The sequence below is a fragment of the Danio rerio genome, chromosome 9, assembly GCF_052040795.2.
Source record: "Danio rerio strain M-AB ecotype USA chromosome 9, GRCz13ab, whole genome shotgun sequence".
In the NCBI taxonomy this organism is placed as follows: Eukaryota; Metazoa; Chordata; class Actinopteri; order Cypriniformes; family Danionidae; genus Danio; species Danio rerio.
Window position 1 is genome coordinate 17883696 of NC_141029.1, and position 21305 is coordinate 17905000.

Genomic DNA, 21305 nt, shown 5'->3' on the forward strand with positions numbered 1-21305 from the left:
TTATTGAACTTTTCATCTATCCATCAAAGTTTCAGATTGATGTGTGATATGTGTGAATGTGTGATATGTGTGAATTTTAACTCTCAGTCTTTCCAGTTGGTTAATTGTGTGCTAACTGAGCTCAGGCTGTTGTTACTTGAATTAACATTTTTGAATGCTTGTGCTTTCTGAATGACCATTGTGTAAGCACTTTAAATTTTTGAGATTTGTGAGTAGTTTTTTAGTAAAAGTTCACCAAATGTAATTCACGTCAAAGCAGGAAATAGTATTTAAAGTTTAGGGTATGTTTTTTTTTTTTTTCAAAATAGGCATCATAGCTTTGAAATTGTAGTTCAAAAGGTTGGTAAGAGTTATAGCAATCGAGAAAAACTGTAATAAAGAATCATTAATGACACCTGTTTAAATTTTTTTTTTTACTGAATTGATAAACCCTCAAATTAAACTTAACAAATTTAATCAGCATTATCAAACAAGCCACACTGATTATCCAAAGTTATTTATTTTTTGCTTCAATTAAAAAAAAATTCACTTATTATACTTAATAGTTATGCAACATTTTCATGTCTTTCAGAACAGGTTACATTTAAATACACAAAAAATGCATACAACAATTTCTCTGCTCTCTTCAATTCAGCATCTGACAGAAAAGAGAAGAACCCAAGGCTTCCTGCATAAAAGACAGACATATTTCAGATTTCTTGATCATAAAGTAAATCAGCTTCCACAAACATCCTGAAGAGGAAGACAATACAATCTCTTGTTGTGCATTTATGTAAAGAATAACAAAAACACATCAAAAAGCATTAAGAAACTAAAGCAGAAGTCATCACTTTAGTGGCCATTGTCTTCAGGAGATCAAAAATACAAAAAGTCCACTAAAACAATGTGGGAAATATTTCCTTAAATATGACTGACAAAAAAGTATTATTCACAATCACAATAATTACGATAAACCAAATATACTTGGGCAACAGTGTGTCTTGCATTCAAAGAAAGCATGGTTTAAAAAAAAAAGTCAACAAAACAAGATGTCAGGCCTTGAAAGGATTTATTAATAACATGTGAGTGATTAAAAAAGTGATGCAGCCCACATTCCAGTGGCAAAAAATAGCCAAGATACAGTATAGGACATAATATACCTATTATTAGCCTCCATCCAAGCAGATTTAGGTAAAGGGACTAACTGAAGATAACTTGGGGAAGATCATACCAGTCATAGTTGTAGTATTGAGATTAATGTCAAGTTTTCTTCTGTGAGGCCTCACCAACACTATCACTTGATTACAGATCTAAATCAACCCTGACATGCGAATGACATCTTCCTGTTACTCTTAGTCAATTTCACACAATGCAATTGGGTTTACTTTTAAGGGAAGGTCTTTAAAGCACCGTATAATAATAAATGCAGGGCCATTGTCAGTCTTTGGCATTTTAAATCCAAATTTACAGGCAAATTGCCAAATACTGCATTTCTAATATACTAAATTTCGATAAACTATACTCTGATTTAAAGTAAAGAAAGAACTGATAAACATAATACATGTGAAAAGAATTTTAAATTATATTGTTTGGCAATTATCAATAAACTGAAATAATAATAATAATAAACAAAATAATTATTAATTATTATAAAACTATTTGGCTTGTAAAAAACGTGTCTGAACCTTCTACACTTTCATACAAGATAATTTCTTTCTCTAGGGAAGAGACAGCTAAATGGCACTAGAGTTTGGATCACAGAATACTTTTTCATTTGGCGAAGTTAGAGTATTTTTTTTCAAAAAATTACTTTTCTGCATTAAAATGCAGGATGAGAACTGTACACAACAGAAAAATTAACACATCAACCAGCAATCCAAGTCCTTACCACTACTCCATTGAAAAAGTGCAGTATTCAAATTTTATAGCTTTTCAGCATCTTTCTAGAAGCCCAACAAAACCCTTTCAGCATCTCTATGTACACAATTTTGCTCAATGGGAGGCTAATGCAACCACAATGGTACAAAGACTGCAAATGCGGATCAGAGGTTGATGTAAGATTCACCAGATGGATGTCTGCCAGAAACCATTTTACTGTAATCACAATTATTTTTACAATTAAAGACCAGACTCATGAGTCCCAAGAACTTTGAAAAGAGAAATATAAATGTTCATCCCACATTTGACATTGGAAAGCTGTACAATATCAGGTGTGAAAATCTGTTGTTTTGACTATAGAGAACAAAAAATGATAGGATCAAGATAATTGCACAATCATTATGGGATTGGTGGAGGGTGAAGAATCTTAGAAGTGACATCCTTACAGTGGAATAAGCTGATTGATCCTTATGGTGATGGAACAGACACTTCCAGAAGACGATTGTTTTTACGCTTGCATGAGACACTATTACTGTTCTTAGGAGTACCCTGGATGAATTTTACGCAAACTTTGTCCTGCTTAAACTGTACCAAGAACCTAAAATGGAGAGAGAAAATGTTATACTATAAGAGTGAAACTTAGAGAACAAAACAAAACATGATGCACAGAAATGCTGGACACTTACTCATCTGAAATATCAATTTTGATCTGGTTCCTTTCAGCTGAAGCTGCACCAGTGCAGTAAAGTTTGGTTATAATCTCGATCAGTCGGTCACTGCTAAGCAGGTAGTCACCTTTGGCTGCAGATGTAGCACCCTAAAGAGAGAGCATGTTAAAAGGAGTTCCTGACTCACATGGTGCCCAATATAATGCAAGTTATAATATGTCATACCTCTCTAAGCTTAAGAGCAAAGAAGCCATCGTTTTGTGTGCTCACAAAAACACTGCTGAGGTCTGGCAGGGGAACGCTGGCTTTCACCTGACCTGTCTTCTGATCAGCCAGAACCAGGCACTTCTTGGTCAGGAGGAAAATTCTGGGCGTTCCCTTAAAAGTTAATTAGTAGACTTAAAATGCAAAGCTTAGGCTGAAAGAGTAAACATAACTACAATTTACCTTCAATTACTTAAATTTAATACTGATTAAGGAGTGAGACTGATTGACATGATGCATAAATGTGTATTGAACACATACTCATCAGGTTACATGTGTTTGTAGCCTAATTAGAAATGTTTATAAATACAGCTTAAACTAACAAAAGATACATATAAATAGACCTTATGACCAGACCCTAAAAGAACTGCTCCTTATTATAGTTCATTGCACGTCTGGTGCAAATCCCAGAGCCATACAATATGTCTTTTAAAATTCTAAAGATTGTTTGTAATAAATGTACTGCTTGCACACCAGCACTGCCATTCAGCATTTTCCTAAAATTACTTAGCAGTGTATTGAAAACAATGTAAAACACATAGCATGGCAGAGTGAGCTTAAGTACCCTTATTCAATAGCCTTTGGCCTTAGTTTTTTTTTTCTCTCTTTTTTTCAAAATAAGAGTCCCACATAGATTGTAAGTTTATTATATGCTCAAATACAGCCAAGGATATATTATTCATATCATGTGAACAGTATATCACCAGGATTTTACACTCATGACACTTACAGCACATGAGAACAAGGAAACAATGGAGCCTAAGCCTCAGTGTGTCATTTGTATGTACTAAATTCTTATTGTTCAGCTATGCCTAGGTATATCCAGGTTTGCACTGTATGACATCTTCAACCATATGTACCACTTGCATGTATTTGGATTTATGGATTTTGAATAAAAAAAAATCCTGCACAGCTCTTAACATACCAAACAACATACCAAACTCTTCTGTCCTCTTTCTCAGCTGAGGTTACTTCTGCAAAGCAGACATATTACCGTCTGAAAATCAACAATGCCACGAATCCTCGCCTACTTTTTAAAACATTTTCCGATGACTTTGCTACATTCTTTTGCACCAAAACTGCAAAAATCAGTGCTCAATTTGCTGCACCTACAACAAACACGCAAGATACACCACCAACACCACACACACTCACCTCTTTTTCTCAGCTCTCTGAGTCTGAGGTGTCCAAAAACGTGCTATCTAGCCATGCAACCACCTGTCCACTCGATCCCATTCCCTCTCATCTCTTGCAAGCCATCTCTCCTGCAGTCATACCAACACTGACTCACATAATTAACACATCTCTTGACTCTGGTTTATTCCCCACTTCATTTAAGCAGGCTAGGGTAACCCCACTGCTAAAGAAACCCAACCTGGACCATACGCTACTTGAAAACTACAGACTAGTATCCCTGCTTCCATTCATGGCCAAGATTCTGGAGAAAGTAGTGTTCAATCAAGTCCTGGACTTTCTTACTCAAAACAATCTCATGGACAACAAGCAATCCGGCTTTAAGAAAGGCCACTCAACTGAGACTGCCCTGCTCTCGGTCGTGGAGGATCTCAGACTGGCTAAAGCAGACTCTAAATCATCAGTCCTCATTTTGCTGGACTTGTCAGCTGCTTTTGACACTGTCAACCACCAGATCCTGCTATCTACGCTCGAGCCACTGGGCGTGGTGGGCACTGTTATACAATGGTCCAGATCTTACCTCTCTGACAGGTCATTCAGGGTGTCTTGGAGGGTAGAGGTGTCCAACCTACAGCATCTAAACACTGGGGTACCTCAAGGCTCTGTTCTTGGGCCACTGCTCTTCTCCATCTACACATCATCTCTAGGACCAGTCATCCAGAGACATGGATTCTCCTACCACTGCTATGCTGATGATACCCAGCTATACCTCTCTTTTCATCCTGATGATCCCTCGGTTCCAGCTCGCATCTCAGCCTGCCTGTTGGATATTTCACACTGGATGAAAGATCATCATCTTCAGCTGAACCTCACAAAAACGGAAATGCTTGTAGTTTCTGCCAACCCGACTCTACACCATAACTTTTCAATCCAGATGGATGGGGCAACCATTACTGCATCCAAAATGGTGAAAAGCCTTGGAGTAACGATTGATGACCAACTAAACTTCTCTGACCACATTTCTAGAACTGCTCGATCGTGCAGATTCGCACTCTATAACATCAGAAAGATCCGACCCTTCTTATCTGAACATGCAGCTCAACTCCTTGTTCAAGCTCTTGTTCTCTCCAAACTGGATTACTGCAACTCTCTACTAGCTGGGCTTCCAGCTAACTCTATCAAGCCTCTTCAACTGCTCCAGAACGCAGCAGCACGAGTGGTCTTCAATGAACCTAAACGAGCACATGTCACTGCGCTGCTAGTCCGTTTGCACTGGCTGCCAGTTGCTGCTCGCATCAAATTCAAAGCTCTGATGTTTGCCTACAAAGTGACTTCTGGCCTTGCTCCTTCTTATCTGCTCTCACTTCTGCAGATCTATGTGCCCTCCAGAAACTTGCGTTCTGTAAATGAACGTCACCTCGTGGTTCCATCCCAAAGAGGGAAGAAATCACTGTCGCTCACGCTCAATCTGCCCAGTTGGTGGAATGATCTCCCTAACTGCATCAGAACAGCAGAGTCACTCGCTATTTTCAAGAAACGACTAAAAACTCAACTATTTAGTCTCCACTTCACTTCCTAATCTGCAATTGCCTCTCTGAATATCACACTAACTGTACCAAAAAAAAAAAAAAAATTCTAATACTACTAATACTTCCCTTCTTAGACTTTACAGACCTGAAACGTGCCTATAGCACTTAATCATTGTTGCTCTTAGTTGTGTAAATGGCTTCCTTGTCCTCATTTTTAAGTCGATTTGGATAAAAGCGTTTGCTAAATGACTAAAATGTAAAATGTAAATGAATAAAGAGTGTCAAATGCAGGTATGCTTTGCTTTTAGACAATATCTGAGCATTGCAAGTTTAGCTGTCCATACGAGTCTAACCCACCTAATGCTAGATTACTAGCTGGTTTCAGGGATTTTTTTGTATCAAGTTTGTATGTCACAAATAGTTGATGGAGCAAATTACAAATGATGCCGATTTAATAAGATTTTTGAGCAGTTACAATGACTATCTAACTGTAATAAGTCAACCCTGGACACAGAACTAACAGTACGTACCTTGCCATTGGCCCGGTTGATTTTACTGACAACATCTGCAAGAAGAACTTTGTCCTCTACCAAGCTGTTGAGCTTCTGGTACTTTGGATTCTTAGTTATCTCCACATAGTCTCCTTTAAAAGGTTGACTGACACTGTAAAAGCAGAGGATATCCATTGTTAGAATGAAATGGTATAGAGCAGATATATGTTTAACAAAGGTACTATACATAAAGGAAATTAGGTAAACTGCTCTTTGCTCTACCTGCTAGGATACAAGGCTTTTTTATCTTTGAAGAGTTCACTGGCTGCAAGCTTCTCCTCATAGGTAGCCTTCTTCTCCTCTGTGAACTGGCTGCGATATTTCTTACACTGATTGAGGGACACCACAAGGGGGTTATAAATGATTTAAATTTGACATGACAGAATTTTTTCTCATTCTCACAATTAATGTCATCTAGTAATACTGACCCTCCACAGATGGAAAATTCTCCTGAGTTCTTGATGTGTCCCATCAAGGAAACCATAGGGACAAGTTGACCAGCTCTTATCGATCGGTGACATGGAAGGCATTGTCTTCTTCAAGCCTAGGTAGTACTTCTGTATCTGTAGACAAAACAGGAGCTCGGAACTTTCATTGGATCTTTTATTGGATCCAGTCTTTTATTAAATCATTTTCTTTCTTCTCAGGTGACTAAGTGTAGGTAATACATTTCCAAAAGGTAGCACCAATTAGTTGTTTATTTAATGTACTTTGTAAGCCACATAAAGATTACATGGAAAAAGTAATCTACACTTCTATGGATTTAGCAGAGGGGATTTTACCTTATCTACCTAGAATAAAAAATAGAAAAAGTGAAGCAGAAACACTTTGTTTTAAATAGTTTAAGCAAACCATGCTCCCTATTAAAACTGGACTTGTCAGAAACTTTTGTAAATTAGAAGATAAATATTGACCTACCAACAAGTAAGTCTTCTTTCTGGATTATAAAACTGTATTCAATAATTAACTTCTTAAGTGACTTACAATTCTCTGGATGGTGAAGTCATAGATCTTCTTGCCAGCATTAGCTCTGAAGAACTTCCTGTACTCCCGACGAACCTGTAAAACAATTGTTCAGTTATGCTCTCTTCTATGTGCTGCAAAAGTTTGTGATGAAAGTTGGAAGCGGGCAGAACAGAAACAGTAATGTGATCAAAACCACCTTCTACAGTCATATAGTACATCTGTACTCAATTATCTTTTCCAGAAAAGATGGAGATCACCCGTAAGATGCTTATACAAAGATATACACACAAAAAAAGAAACAGTAAAACATTATGGGAGGGCGGAGAAAAAAACAAATGCCTGTGAAAGCCAAGAGTATGTTAGTAGCAGCATGCAGACATCAGACAGGACAGACACCTAAAAACAAACAGAAAACAAGGGTATTTTAGGCAAATAGAAACCCTTACACATTGGGGCGAAATCCTAATATCCATTTATTTAGGTTATTCAAAGAATTATTTACTTCATTTGCTGAAATAATCAGCTATTAGAATAAAAACAATAAGTAGATGTCTCATTGAATTGCTGATTAGATTAATTATTTATTAGAAAAAATCTTTATTATAAAAATAATTTAAATAATAAAAAATCCACAATTGTGCAATTAAAATGTGAAATGCAGTAAAGGTTTGAGTCTAAACTTTTTTCTGTGTAAAACTATTTGTAAATGTCTGCTTGGCGATTTTCACATGCAGTTAATTAGATTAGTTTGTAAATTGTTAAAAAAAACAAGCTACTGTTTTTTTTTAATTTATGTTACATGTGTTTCTTTTCCTTGCAAAATCAAAGTTTTATACTTTACATGGTCTCTTTCTTTTCTCCCAATGCATATTTAGTTTTATAGAGAAATAAATTCTGTCAAGTATAAACAATTTATGTCCTGTTTGAAAAAAAAATGCATGAAAATGAAAAACTAATTATGCACTGAAAGAAGAAAAAAAGACAATGTAGAGCAGGGGTCATCAAACTTGTTCCTGGAGGGCCGGTGTCCTGCAGATTTTAGCTCCAACCCTAATCAAACACACCTGAACCAGCTAATCAAGGTCTTACTAGGTATACTTGAAACACCCAGGCAGGTGTGTTGAGGCAAAATAGAGCTAAACACTGCAGGGTCACCGGCCCTCCAGGAGCAGGATTGGTACCCCGGATGTAGAGTATAAAACTGTCAGTCTGCAAGGACTAGAAACAAAAACAACAGACATTTAAAAACAGCTTTTTTTTTTAACAATTTGCAAACTAATCTAATTAACAGTGTGAGAAAAATACCCAAACAGACATTTACAAAAAGAAGTGTTTATAGGATTTATAATACAGAAAAAGTTTAGACTCCAACAGCCATATATTTTTCTACAGAAGCTGCATCTAAATTGATATTTGTATTCATCCAGACCATTTATTGTATATCAAATTGTAATTGCACAAGTGTGATTAAAAAAAAATATATATATTTAAATTATTTTATAATAAAGAATTTTTATAATAAATAATTAATCTAATCAGCAAGTCATTTAGACCTCTATTAATTGTATTTATTCTAATGGTTGATTGTTTTAGCAAATGAAGTAAATCATTCTTTAAATGTCATCAAAACATGGATTTAACATTTTATGGTATGCCCCAGACAGTCAACCAACTGGTCGTAAAACAGAACAGAATAGAAAGAAGCACATTCAGGCATTCTTTGCAGGGTCAAGCCAAAGCTGTTTTACCCATTGCCCAAGTTTATGAATAAAAAAGGTAAAAACCTGCCAAAACTATAACTTTTCTAAAGTTATAGATTATGATAACAAATGTAATTCTGCTTTATGCAGACACACCAGAGTCATGTGTTTAATGATGTGTACACTTCTAGAACAAAAAATTAAATTACACACACAGTGCATCCAGAAAAAATTCATAACACTTCACTTTTCCCCCACATTTTTTTTTTGTTACAGCCTAATAAAATAAATTTATTTCCTTAACATTTTACACACAATACCCCATAATGACAATGTGGAAAAAGATTTTTAGAAAAAACCTGAAAAACCACATGTACATAAATATTCACACCCTTTGCTCAATACTTTGTTGAAGCACCTTTGGCAGCTATTACAGCCTCAAGTCTTTTTGAACATGATGCACAGGTCTACGGGAATTTTTTTTCCATTCCTCTTTGCAATATCTCTCAAACTCTACCAGGTTGGATGGGAAGCGAAAGTGTACAGCCATTTTCAGATTTTTCCAGAGATGTTTAATAGAGTTTAGGTCTGGAATCTGACTGGGCCACTCATAGAAAATCCAACCGAGTTGTTGTGAAGCCACTCTAATATTTTTTTGGCATAATGCTTTGGGTCATAGTCCTGCTGGAAGATAAACCGTCACCCCACTCTGAGGTCAAGAGCACACCAAAGTAGATTTTCATTCAGGATTTGAATAGCTGCATTCATCTTTCCTTCAATCCGACTAGTCTTCCAGTTCCTGCTGCTGAAAAACATCCTCACATCATGATGCTGCCACCACCATGCCTCACTGTAGGGATGGTATTAGCCTGGTGATAAACGATGCCTGGTTTTCTTTAAACATAACGCCTGGCATTCACTCCAAAGAGTTCAATTTTATTTTCATCAGATCAGAGAATTTTGTTTCTTATGGGAGTGTCTTCCTTCTGGCCACTCTGCCAAACATGCCTGATTTGTGGATTGCTGCAAAGATGGTTGTCCTTCTGTAAGGTTCTCCTCTCTCCACAGAAGAATGCTGGAGCTCAGACAATGTGACCATCGGGTTATTGATCACCTTCCTTCTCCCCCAATTACTTAACTTAGATGGCCGGTCAGCTCAAGGAAGAGTCCTGGTAATTCCAAACATCTTCCACTTTTGGATGATAGAGGCTACTGTGCTCATTGGAACTTTCAGAGTAGAAGATTTTTTCCGTAACTTTTCCCAGCCTTGTGCCTCAAGACAATCCTGTCTCGGAGGTCTACAGACAATTCCTTTGTCTTCATGCATGGTTTGTGGTTTGCCATGCACTGTCAATCCCTGGGATCTTATATAGACAGGTGTATGCATTTTCTAAGTATGTCCATTCAATTTAATTTACCACAGGTGAACTCCAATTAAGTTGCTGAAACATCTCAAGAGTGATCAGGGGAAACAGAATGTGCCTGAGCTCAATTTAGAGCTTCATAGCAAAGGCTATTAATACTTATGTACATGTGATTTGTCAGTTTTTTTTTTTCGTATGAAATTTGCAACAATTATTATTTTATTTTATTTTTTTCACATAGACATTATAGGGTATTGTGTGTAGAATTGAGGAAATAAATGAGTTTAATCCATTTTAGAATTAGGCTGAAACACAAAAAATGTGGAAAGTGAAGCACTATGAATATTTCCCGGATGCACTGTGATTTACTAACCTCTTGCCATCCAAGATGTTATTTTTTCTTCAGTCATAAATAATTTTTTATGTATTTTTTGAAGACAACATTTCAGGGATTTTTTCCATATAGTGGACTCTAATAAAGGTTGAAATTCCAAAATGCAGTTTAAATGTAGCTCCAAAAGGCTCATAACAATCTCATATGAGAAATTAATATCTTATCTAGGGAAGCAATCAGTCATTTTCAAACATACATTTTTTAACTGATTGCTCATTTGTTGCCAGTGACTGTGTTGTAGCACTGCCTGACTGTGTGGTGCCCTACCATCTTGCATCTTGGTGTTTAGACTATGGTCAAGCAGTAACTGGCAGGCTTTTACATGTCCCCTATATATAATGATGAAAGAGTGACTTGTAAAGAACATTATTTAATTAACTTTGAACTTTTGTTCTAGAAGTGAAATAATCCTTTAACATTTCACCACAGCTATATTTTTGTCACTGACTTGGGCAAAAATGGACCTGTGGAAATTAACTCTGGGGTTAGATTATATTGTTAGTATACTACAGCTAGTTAAGTGACACTTATTAAACTTATGTTTATGCGTCCTACTCGTTTCCATGCCTGGCAAGAGGCGATGGTTGGAATATACCTTTAGTCCCAACCAGTAGGCCCAAATGACAGCAATGGCGTGTTTACGCCTGGCTTCCTCCTTCAAGCGCTTCAGCTCTCTACGTGCCTGTGAAGGAGGGAGGGAGATGCGCATGAATGCTGAAAGGTACAGAGGAATCGGAGCGCTAAGCAGAAGCAAAAAGCCAGGTCCACACATCACACAAATTTGCACTTCAGCTGCATAAGATGCTCTATATTTGGTGCTGGTTAAGACAGTTGGACATCATCAAGGTTTTCCTGTGGATATTTATTTCATGGGATTAACAAAACATGAGTGAAAACAAGGGGAAAAGGAGCAATAAAAAAAGTAAGAGTACAATTGGTCTCTTAAGGCACACAACATACAAACACAATAAAACAAGCCACACACAGCTTAAGAAGGCAAAGGTCACTCAAATAGGGTGGAAGAAAACAACAGTGCAAAAGTGAACGCAACATGCAAAAAGGATGTGCATGGGCTTGAGAATGGAATGAAAAGACATGTACATCTAAACAATATAATTTACACCAAAGGTACTCAAGTGTCATGAGGTTATTCAGAAAGCAATCAGAAATCTCCTGTTATTATAAATAAAGACAATTACACTACATTAAATGAAAGCATTTTAGTGGTTTGCTACAATTACTTACTAATAAGAATAATTTTATCAACGGTTTTGCAAAAAATCAAGGTGTTTTCTTTTATCAGCCAGAAATCAAAGCATCACTTCATACAAATACATTAATTGCTTACATATGAATCCTGACATCTTGACAGATAAAACTCCCCCAAAAGATTTTATAATATCAATGTTTTTTAACAGTACAGTTTAAGCCAAATAAAGTTAATAAAACTAAAATGTTGTTAACAAAAGCAACAACAACTGTTTAAGTTGTTACACTGAAGTTCTAAAACATTTATAATGTTTCAATAAACATATTACTGTAAAATGAAATGTACCAGAGAATAATAATAACAATAATAATAATAACAATAATAATAATAATAATCTTACTGGGCAGGTTGGGGGCCTTGCCCTTTTTGTCAGAGCGGTGTGTGGTCATTGTAATTTATTTGATTTTAATAATAATAATAATAAAATCCTACCTATGTATAAATGAGTGAATGTTGTGTCCTTGAACAGCTTTCTTTGTCAAACAAATAATAAAAACAAATAAATAAGTATCAGCCATGAATGGCTCTCGTCTACCTGTTCCGAGCAGGCTTCGAACTTCAACCCCTGCTAATATAACTCTCCCTGTTCAAAGTATGACTGAACGTATGATTCATGCTGTAGGGTCTTGAGCATGTTGGCATGCATAACATATAGGATAAGCTCATAGTAAATTGGTCATGGTCCTCATAGTCGCCTCAGGTACAAATGAATGAATGAATGAATGAATGAATGAATGAATGAATGGATAAATAAATAAATAGATGTCACACAGACGTAAAGGAGAATACCTTTGTTCCTTGCCAGCAGGCCCAAATGACAGACACTGCCTGTTTACTACAAGCTTCATGCTTTAACTTTTGCAGTTCTCTTCTTGCCTTTTTCCAAAGATGAGGGCAGAAAAGTATTAAGAAAATGTGTTAAAAGCACACGAGTGTTTTAATTCAGTGCTGTAAAACATTTTAAGACAAAAAAAAAGTCTTGCTCTTCTGACAAAAAAATGTTATGACGAAAAAAACAAAACGTTGAAAGCCTAATATTAGTACACCCACATTAATATGTTGGGGAAGGACATTAAATACAATTATAATTAACAGGAAAAAAAATCAAGATAGAAAAAACAAATTAGTTTTTATTATTTAGGTTTGAATTTAATGAATTAACCTGCTAGTCCTAAAGTTGTCTCAATTTTTATTTATTTATTTTTTTAAATGCACCAAAAACATATTTAGAAATACATAAAACGGCAGGGTATAAATGACAATTGCCACATTTAACTACCGGCGTTGTGTTTCCATCAGAACTAATTTTTTTTACCAAATTATTGACACACTAAAATGTATTGTTAAGTTGTTCATGCAAGCCATCATTGGACAGTAAATACTGCAAAAAGTTATAAAGTAGAATATGAGAAAGGGGTTAGTTCTAAGAACATATGATTCAAGCATTCACTTAAATGCTTTTATTTGCATACAGATGTTCCAACTTAATGTCAGCAAATTAACAATATATATTTCCCAATTATTTCCCCAAAGCAGCTATCTACATATGATAAAACAGAGTTAGTCACATCTAAACAAAAGAGGAGTCATTCGAAGCTTGATGAGGTGGGATGGGGGATGACTATTGGCAAGCTCTTTAAATACCTTTGTTCCAAGCCAAGCTGCCCAAATGACAGACACGGCATGTTTATTCCATGCCTCCTTCTTAAGACGACGCAGTTCCCAGCGAGCCTGGGGATTTGACATTTGCCACGTCGAAGCAGAGACAGTATAGCAAAGAATAAAATATTAGACATATTACAAGAAAAGAGTGATTGAAGAGTAAACTGCATCAAAAGCAGAAGTGAAAATTTGGACTAGAGAGAAAATAGTAAGCAAAAGCAGCAAAGAAGCTCTAATGTTGAAAATCAAACCCCACAGTAAAAGTTTTCATCACTTTACAGAATGAGAAACTGTGTTCATTACCTGGGTTCCATGCCAATAAGCTGAAATTGTTGTGACAGCCTCTTCGCATCGCTTCTTGTGTTTTAGTTCACGCAAAAGCTTCCGGGCCTATAAAAAAACTTGAATGAGAAAAGACCTTTTGTTTGTTTTTGGAAACTGCAGAATATGAAACCTACCTTCCATCCACGAATGAAAGATTGAACTACTAAGGCAGAACACCTGATTTTCTGGTACTTCTTTTGTTGCTGCATTTAAAAAACAAAAACAATAAAAAAAAAAACATCTTAAGTCACCATCTTGCAATTAAAAAAATGTCTCTCTCTAAATGGTTCCTATAGAAGGTGATATAAATGCAGCTCACCGCAAATCTTCGGTACCAGGCTGCCACAACCACCTGGCTCTTTTTCAGAAGGAGAAAGTGAGTGCGACATTTCCAGCCACGGTAGATCTTCTGGATGAGTGCTGCCAAGTCCTCAAGGCACTGTCTCCTCTTCTCTTCCAAAAAAAAGAGCTGAAGAAAAAAGCTTTCAAATTAGCATAAAAAAAATAAAAAATTATATATACACATATACACACACACACATATACATATATATACATACATACATATACACACACACACACACACACACATATATATGTGTGTGTGTGTGTGTGTGTGTGTGTGTGTGTGTGTGTGTGTGAGTGTATATACAACAGTTCTGTCTGGTTCTCAAATCTGATTGGCTGATAGCCGTGCGATATTCTGCAATATCAGAACTCCTACAGCCTTTTTACCCTTTGTGTATTACTCTGCCCACATACAGCCAGCAAAAAGCAGACACTACAGATCTAAAGTTCAAAAGATGCTTGCTCAACTGTTTTAACTGTCAGCTTATGATTTGAATCCAATGTAGAAGAAAGTAGTTCCACATACAAAAGGGTTTTTGAAATTCTCCGTTTTTGATTTTGTTTTAATATACACAATTATGGGTAACACTTTATAATAACTACACAGTGTGAATAATTTATTAAGCATTAGCAAATAGTGAATTCATTATTTGTTAAGCATTAACTGTACATTAATTAACGTTAGTAAGCAGTTTATAACTGCAGCTATAAATGCTGTATTCTTGACTTACAACCACATTTATAATGTGTTTAATAATTGTATTTTCATACTTTGTTAATGATTTATTTTTCATTGCTATATGAAGTATTGCCTTATTTACAAACCAGTTATTTAAGCATAGTTGGTGGTTTTTTAAGATCATTCAGAATGAGTTAGTAAATCATAAATAAACTATTGAAATCAACATTTATATGTCGTATTATTCAGGCATATATTAATTGTTAACTAATACGTTAATAAATTAATGACCTCAATTTCATCCAGTTTTGTGACCTAATCTAAAATGAGGACTATTCATGCTTTATAAATCCCTTATAAATGACAATTAAAGAGTCAGTTAAATTTTACAAAGGAAAATTCTAAAAATGAAATTAAAGTAAATAAAAGTAAAAATAAAAGTAAATTAAAGTAAATAAACAACATTATTCATTTCTATTCATTTGAAAATATACAAATCAAACTGTATCAAATGAAAAGTAAATCTGTGCAACCTAATCTAAAATAAAATTACTGTACAGTTTAAACATTGCATCTTTTTATATTGTTAAATTATTATATTGTTGTTGTTTTATGCAATTTTATATTGTATTTTGACACTCCTGTTATTCAGCAATGCTTAATATTTACAGTAATTTTACTTTTTAGATAAGATTGCAATGATTTTTGTTCAGTTGATATCGAGCCTTTAATTATCATTTATAAGGATTATAAAGCATGAATAGTCCTTACTTTAGATTAGGTCACAAAACTGCATTGAGTTGAGTTAATAAAGCATTTGTTAACATACATAGTAACCATTAATATATGCCTGAATAATAAGATGTATAAACCTTGATTTCGGTAGTTTATTAATCATTTACTAATTCATTCTGAATAATCGTAAAAACCTTCAACTACTCTTAAATACAACTGCTTTGTAAATAATGCAATACTTAATTTAGTAATGAAAAATAAATCATTAACAGAGGATGAAAATACAATTATTAAACACATTATAAATGTGGTTGTAAGTCAAGAATAGAGCATTTATAGCTGCAGTTATAAACTGCTTACTAACGTTTATTAATGTAGAGTTAATGCTTAACAAATAATGAATTCACTATTTGCTAATGCTTAATAAATGGTTCATAGTGTGTAGTTATTATAAAGTGTTACCCAATTATGCCGTCAAACTGTTGTATAAACGCAATATCACACTTGTAGCAGTGCGATATGGCTGTATATTAGCACTGGTGGGGGCACTAAGGCACTCGGTCTGCGGCCTCGTGCCATCGCACACCTCCCACCAGTGCCGTTATACAGCCATATCGCACAGCTACTCGTGTGATATTGCTCATTTATATGTATATATACACAAACACACACACACCTTACACGAGCAGTGCAATATGGCTGTATATTGGCACTGGTGGGAGGCGTGCGCAGAGATGGGAAGTAACGAAGTACAAATACCAATAACTTTTTAATTTTATTTCTTACATTTTTGCACAAATATCTGTACTTTCTACTCCTTAGATTTTTTTAACCACGCTCGTTACTTTTGCTTTCATGCGTTTGGTGGCGCGATCTATATTATTTCCTGTCATTGCGCAATATGAGCTTTTTGATGCAGTCTATTTTTCCCCATTGCGCGCATGCATGCTGCAGAGCGCTGCCTTTTTCAGGCTCTCGCGCACTGTGTGTGGACTAGTTTATGAAAAATACTATGAGAAAGACAAGGATGACTATGCAGATGTGACAGAGGAAGTCTGCAAATTTAACATTTACTGATGCTGCCCTCTTACACGCTAATATAACACCTTTTACTCGTTCGGATTACAGGTAAACAAGAGAGACACACATTGCAGTTCAAAAGCATGCTGTTTAAATGCCTTTTGCCCACTTCGGATCTTACTGCACAGGCTTCTTGTCTTTCATTCTAATACCGCTAAATATAGTGCTTTTTTTGTAAAGATTTGTACATTTAGTTCTAAAATAATCAAATACTTTATAAAAAATGTATGCATTGCGGTTTATTTCCTTTATTTCTGATAAGTTCATATTTCCTAATACAATATTTATGCTGGTTTTCAGTTTTTATTGATTTTGTATTGACTACATGAATTTACACATGCCGATATACAGCCATATCACACTGCTACTCGTGTGATATTGCTCATATATATATATATGACATATATATGAATATATATATATATATATATATATATATATATATATATATATATATATATATATATATATATATATATATATATATATATATATATATATATATATATATATATATACATATATGACATTCCCTCCTTTAAAATTTGTATTCTTTTACAAATATTTCACAAGTGCTGTTGAACAGAGCAAGAAAATTGTTTTCACGGCATTTCCTTTTGTATTTTTATTCTGGAAAATGTTTTTTTTTTCTTTTAGTTTGGCTGAAAGATTATAATAATTTTTTTAAAAGTAAAAACTGTTAAGGTCAATAATATTAGCCCCCTTAAGTAATTATTTGTTTGATTGGCTCCAGCAAAAAACTACTGCTGTCCAACGACTTGCCTAATTACCCTAACTTGCCTAGGTAAGGTGATTAACCTAATTAAGCCTTTAAATTGCACTTAAAGCTTAAAACTGGTGTCTTAAAAAACAAATAGTACAACAATGCATTCTATCATCATGACAAAGACAAAAGAAATTAGTTTAGACTTGACAAAAAGAAACACTTGTGGTAGATAATTGGCGTTCAATTTCTTTATTGAATAATACTTATAAAACTGTGGCAAATGTTCTGGCAGAGCGGTCTAAATTTGGTTTAGAAGATTTGATTGTTAAATGCCAATCTGCTTAGAAAGTGTCACCATTAAATCTAGTTTCAGATTTATTTAAAATCTAGTAACAGAAACTATTTTTCTTGCTGTATATTAATATGCAGCTGACAGTAGCCACTTTCAATCCAAGCAGTTTTTTGTCATTCAACACTGAATAATTCAATCAACTTGAAAACAAAATCTGAGTGAGAGACTGCTGCTTCTTTGCAGCCAGGTTAAGTGAAAATATTAAATTACATTTTTTTAAGCTTCAGTTTTATAAGCATCAGTGGAAAACAGGTGAGTTTCAGTTTGCAGATTTTTTATATGAGCAAAATCAATGATATAAACAGCCATTCCATAAAGAAAAAAAAATGTAAATACACTACACTGTGGGTGGACACATATCAAATGTGTTATATCTAAGTGGCTTTGAACAATTACCTGGAGGTTGGAAATTATGCAGCAATAATGGACTAGAATAAGATAAAAGCTCTGCACTGCTTGGTGTATGACACCAAAACTTTAGTACAGGGGTTTCATGAGCTCCTCAGGAATTTCTCGGCTGGAGTCTCGTTTCCCATGCAAATTTACAAACAGAGGAGGGAGGGATAAGTGAAACCATGTGTGTGACTGCTGTTTTTTTTTTTTTTTTCCATGAAGGCAATTGCTACTAATTATATGAGAAAAGCCTGAAGGAACATGACTTCCTGTCTGAAAAACACTTTATAGAAACCCTTGAGAGATCATACATATAACTTGCTTTAATAGCTTATAAAAAATTCAAGTCTTAAAATGTTGGTAGGGAGAATTGGTAAAGCAAAGAAGATTTTTTTCTCTAAATATTTTCTCACATGGCATATACTATAATATAGTATACGCCATGTGAGTATACTATAACTTCCTCAAGATCACAATGATATACAATGCAATAACTCACTCACCGTTCTGGGATTCCTGATGAATATTTTTGAACGTCCATAGGCAAATTCCTCTGCAGGAACCTGAAGGTCACTCAGGAGAACCTCAACACCCTCCCTAAATAAACAATCCACCAGCTGTTATTCAACCATACCACAAAAATCACAAAATGAGGGTATAAAAGTCTGAGACCACAGTAAAAAGGCTCTGAAATTATAACAATTCTATCTACAGTAAATGTCCAGTATTTTGTAAGTTGATATTTTGTATTGATGAGAGTAACACTAGAGTTGACACAAAGGGCCCTATCATGCACCCCGGCGCAATAAAGCGCAAGACATGTTTGCCCCAACATGTAGCTATTTTCAGACCAACTCATCCTTAATTTTCCTGTTTTCAGCCACATTGTTTAAATAGCAAATCCATTTGCGCCATTTAGTGGACTCATGGGTGTTTCGGTCTAGAAAAGAGGTGTGTTAAGGCACATATTTGGAGTGTTGCTATTTTGAGGAACAAAAATAGACTAAACAATAGACCAGCTGAAAGCAGGTCTATAGTCCAGTGCAGAGCCCGTTAGTAGTGTGCCTCGCTTACACATTGCTTAAAACACACAGTAAGTACAGCAATACTCAAATATCTCTGCAAATGAATAAATGAAAGGATTTGAATGAAAAGAATTAAAGGATTACAATATCATAAAAATAATTTTCTTCTACATAAATATAAAAAAAACACTGCCTGCATGCCTTCTTCATCTCTGGGGGGCTTTTTTCAGTTTATTCATGACAACTTGCTTTTGTATAATGTTATTATTATTAGTATTATTTACTACATGCATATTTATGTTTGTTTTATTAAAAACAAGCTTAGATTTGTCCACCTGTCAGGTTTTGGACCATATGGGCCATAGCATGTATGTTTGGATATAACTCAGTTTTTTACCACACTTTGTTATTATTGTTTATTTTTTTGTTTGCTGGAAATTAAAAATGAATTTAGAAATAGTTTTGACAAATCTTTGCACTGAAACAGAATTAATTATGTAGGCTAATGAATGTCTGTGGGTAGCCTACAACAATGTTTCCTTTTCCTTATCCACAAAAGAGAAAAAGAGAACATAAAGGCCGATTGGAGAAGGCTTGTTCTTTATCCTTGTGCTGCAGATGGTCTGTTTAACTGTTTTCTTGCTAGTGAAGTTTCAGTTTTTCCACTAACAAAATCTGCCATGTAAATAGAAAATGCATGATGGCGCGATACAACTTACTCTTTAAGAGAATGTGAGATGGGACTCTAATTGGTTTATTCTCAAAACACACCCAGAACTCATTAAAGGGTTACAAAACACCAAAACACATTTTTTGAGCTGTTGACAGTCGTATATGTGTTCCACACTGCTAAAAACACTATTAGGACACCTATATTTCACTAAAAAGTGTAAATTGGTTGTTTTTGCATTATTTCAAGCAAATTCGTACTTCCTGTTTGAAACGAATTTTTGAAGCTGCGTCACGGTCATGACATAAAAGCCTGTATTCCATTGTGCAGACTGGGCGTCTGTGCCAGAGTGAGTCTTATTACGTCTTACAGTGTGATGCATTAATGCATGAGTAAGGCTTGGTTCAAACCAATCAGCGCGCTCTATTGTGCAACTTCATTAATATTCATTAGTGTCACCGCGTTTACGCCACAAGACGCCACGTTGTGTTGGCAAAACAAGCGTGAAGTGTTGCTTTTGTAGTTTGCTGCAATTAAGTTTCGTTTTCATTTTCTCTCTGTGAGTTCTCATCTGCAAACGCTGAAATCCGGATTCCCTTGTATCGTTAGTCTTCTCTTCATAAAGACGCGGCTCTAGTTGCTGGTGATTGTCCTGTCTCTACAGATTTGGTAAGTGAGCGACCAGTGCTCTTTGTTTATTCAGTTTTGTTCGTATCGAATTAAGTTAACTATTGCACTGAGTGCAAACATAGCGCCGCATTTTGTGACCGGAATAACACACGCGGCTTTCTGACGCTACCTGCCCTGTGCATCTAAGTTTCCGGGAAATGCAGAGTTTTTTTTCTCTCATTCGCCGTGTGGTATCAAACATTGCATGAAAAATACACGCTTAGAGCAGATCCTCGAATCAAATATCGCGTTTGTTGTGAGGGGCATGAATAAATTCCCTGAATGAAAGAGCCAAACTGCAGTTAAAGTCCAACATTTAATAATTTGGCAAATAATTCGACTACAGATGTCCATGTAGGTTAAACACCATCCCTTTCTCATGTTTGTGTATTTTGACTGAAACTCGCGTGTGTCCAAATAGACACTCCCACACCATCCCACTTTAGTTCCTCCGACACTCCCCCCTAAACAGAGCTGGACACGCCCACTTTTCTGACTTTTTCCAAAGTAGAGGTGTGAAAACACCCTGCTGAAACGAGGGGGTTTCATGGCCCTTTAAGAGAATAAGCACAACACTGTTAGACCATGCGCCGTAGCGCAGAGCAAAGTTTTTCGTCACTAAAATAGCAAAAGTGCAATCAGACATGCCCTTAATGCTTTTGTACCCTGCGCTTTAGACTTTACGCCTAGATCATTAAAAAATGAGGCCTAAAAGTTTTCCTTTTTATACTCGGCAGATGGTTTCGACAGAGCAACTCTGGATAAATAAGCTGTATGCTTATTTATCCAGAAACTTGTAACCTTAGTTTAAGTGAAGTGCTAGTACATTATATACACATTAAAAAAGTAAAAGAAGGTAGAAAGGAACGAAAACAAAGAAAAGAAAGAAAATAAAACAAAGAAAACAAAAGGAAAGAAAGAAAGAAAGAAAGAAAGAAAGAAAG

At 35.3% G+C, this 21305-nt stretch overlaps 1 protein-coding gene across 12 annotated transcripts in view; it reads right to left on the reverse strand.

Annotated features, from left to right (window-relative positions):
* Positions 1-480: 480 nt before the first annotated feature.
* Positions 481-21305, reverse strand: part of myo1b (myosin IB) — a 118261-nt gene continuing 97436 nt past the window's right edge. The window contains exons 19-33 of one of the 12 annotated variants that reach the window (XM_087267630.1): positions 18501-18594; positions 14003-14152; positions 13818-13886; positions 13663-13749; positions 13342-13428; positions 12487-12573; positions 11023-11109; positions 6988-7062; positions 6432-6566; positions 6226-6332; positions 5983-6115; positions 2751-2903; positions 2544-2674; positions 2304-2455; positions 481-667 (exon numbers count right to left, since the gene is read on the reverse strand). In XM_087267630.1, the coding sequence (XP_087123756.1) occupies positions 2326-2455; positions 2544-2674; positions 2751-2903; positions 5983-6115; positions 6226-6332; positions 6432-6566; positions 6988-7062; positions 11023-11109; positions 12487-12573; positions 13342-13428; positions 13663-13749; positions 13818-13886; positions 14003-14152; positions 18501-18594 (1525 nt within the window). In that variant the 3' untranslated portion in view covers positions 481-667; positions 2304-2325. Of the gene's footprint in view, positions 668-1031; positions 2456-2543; positions 2675-2750; positions 2904-5982; positions 6116-6225; positions 6333-6431; positions 6567-6987; positions 7063-11022; positions 11110-12486; positions 12574-13341; positions 13429-13662; positions 13750-13817; positions 13887-14002; positions 14153-18500; positions 18595-21305 lie in introns of those variants that run through there. The other 11 variants (XM_087267633.1, XM_087267634.1, XM_087267629.1 and 8 more) reach the window with 11 other exon arrangements.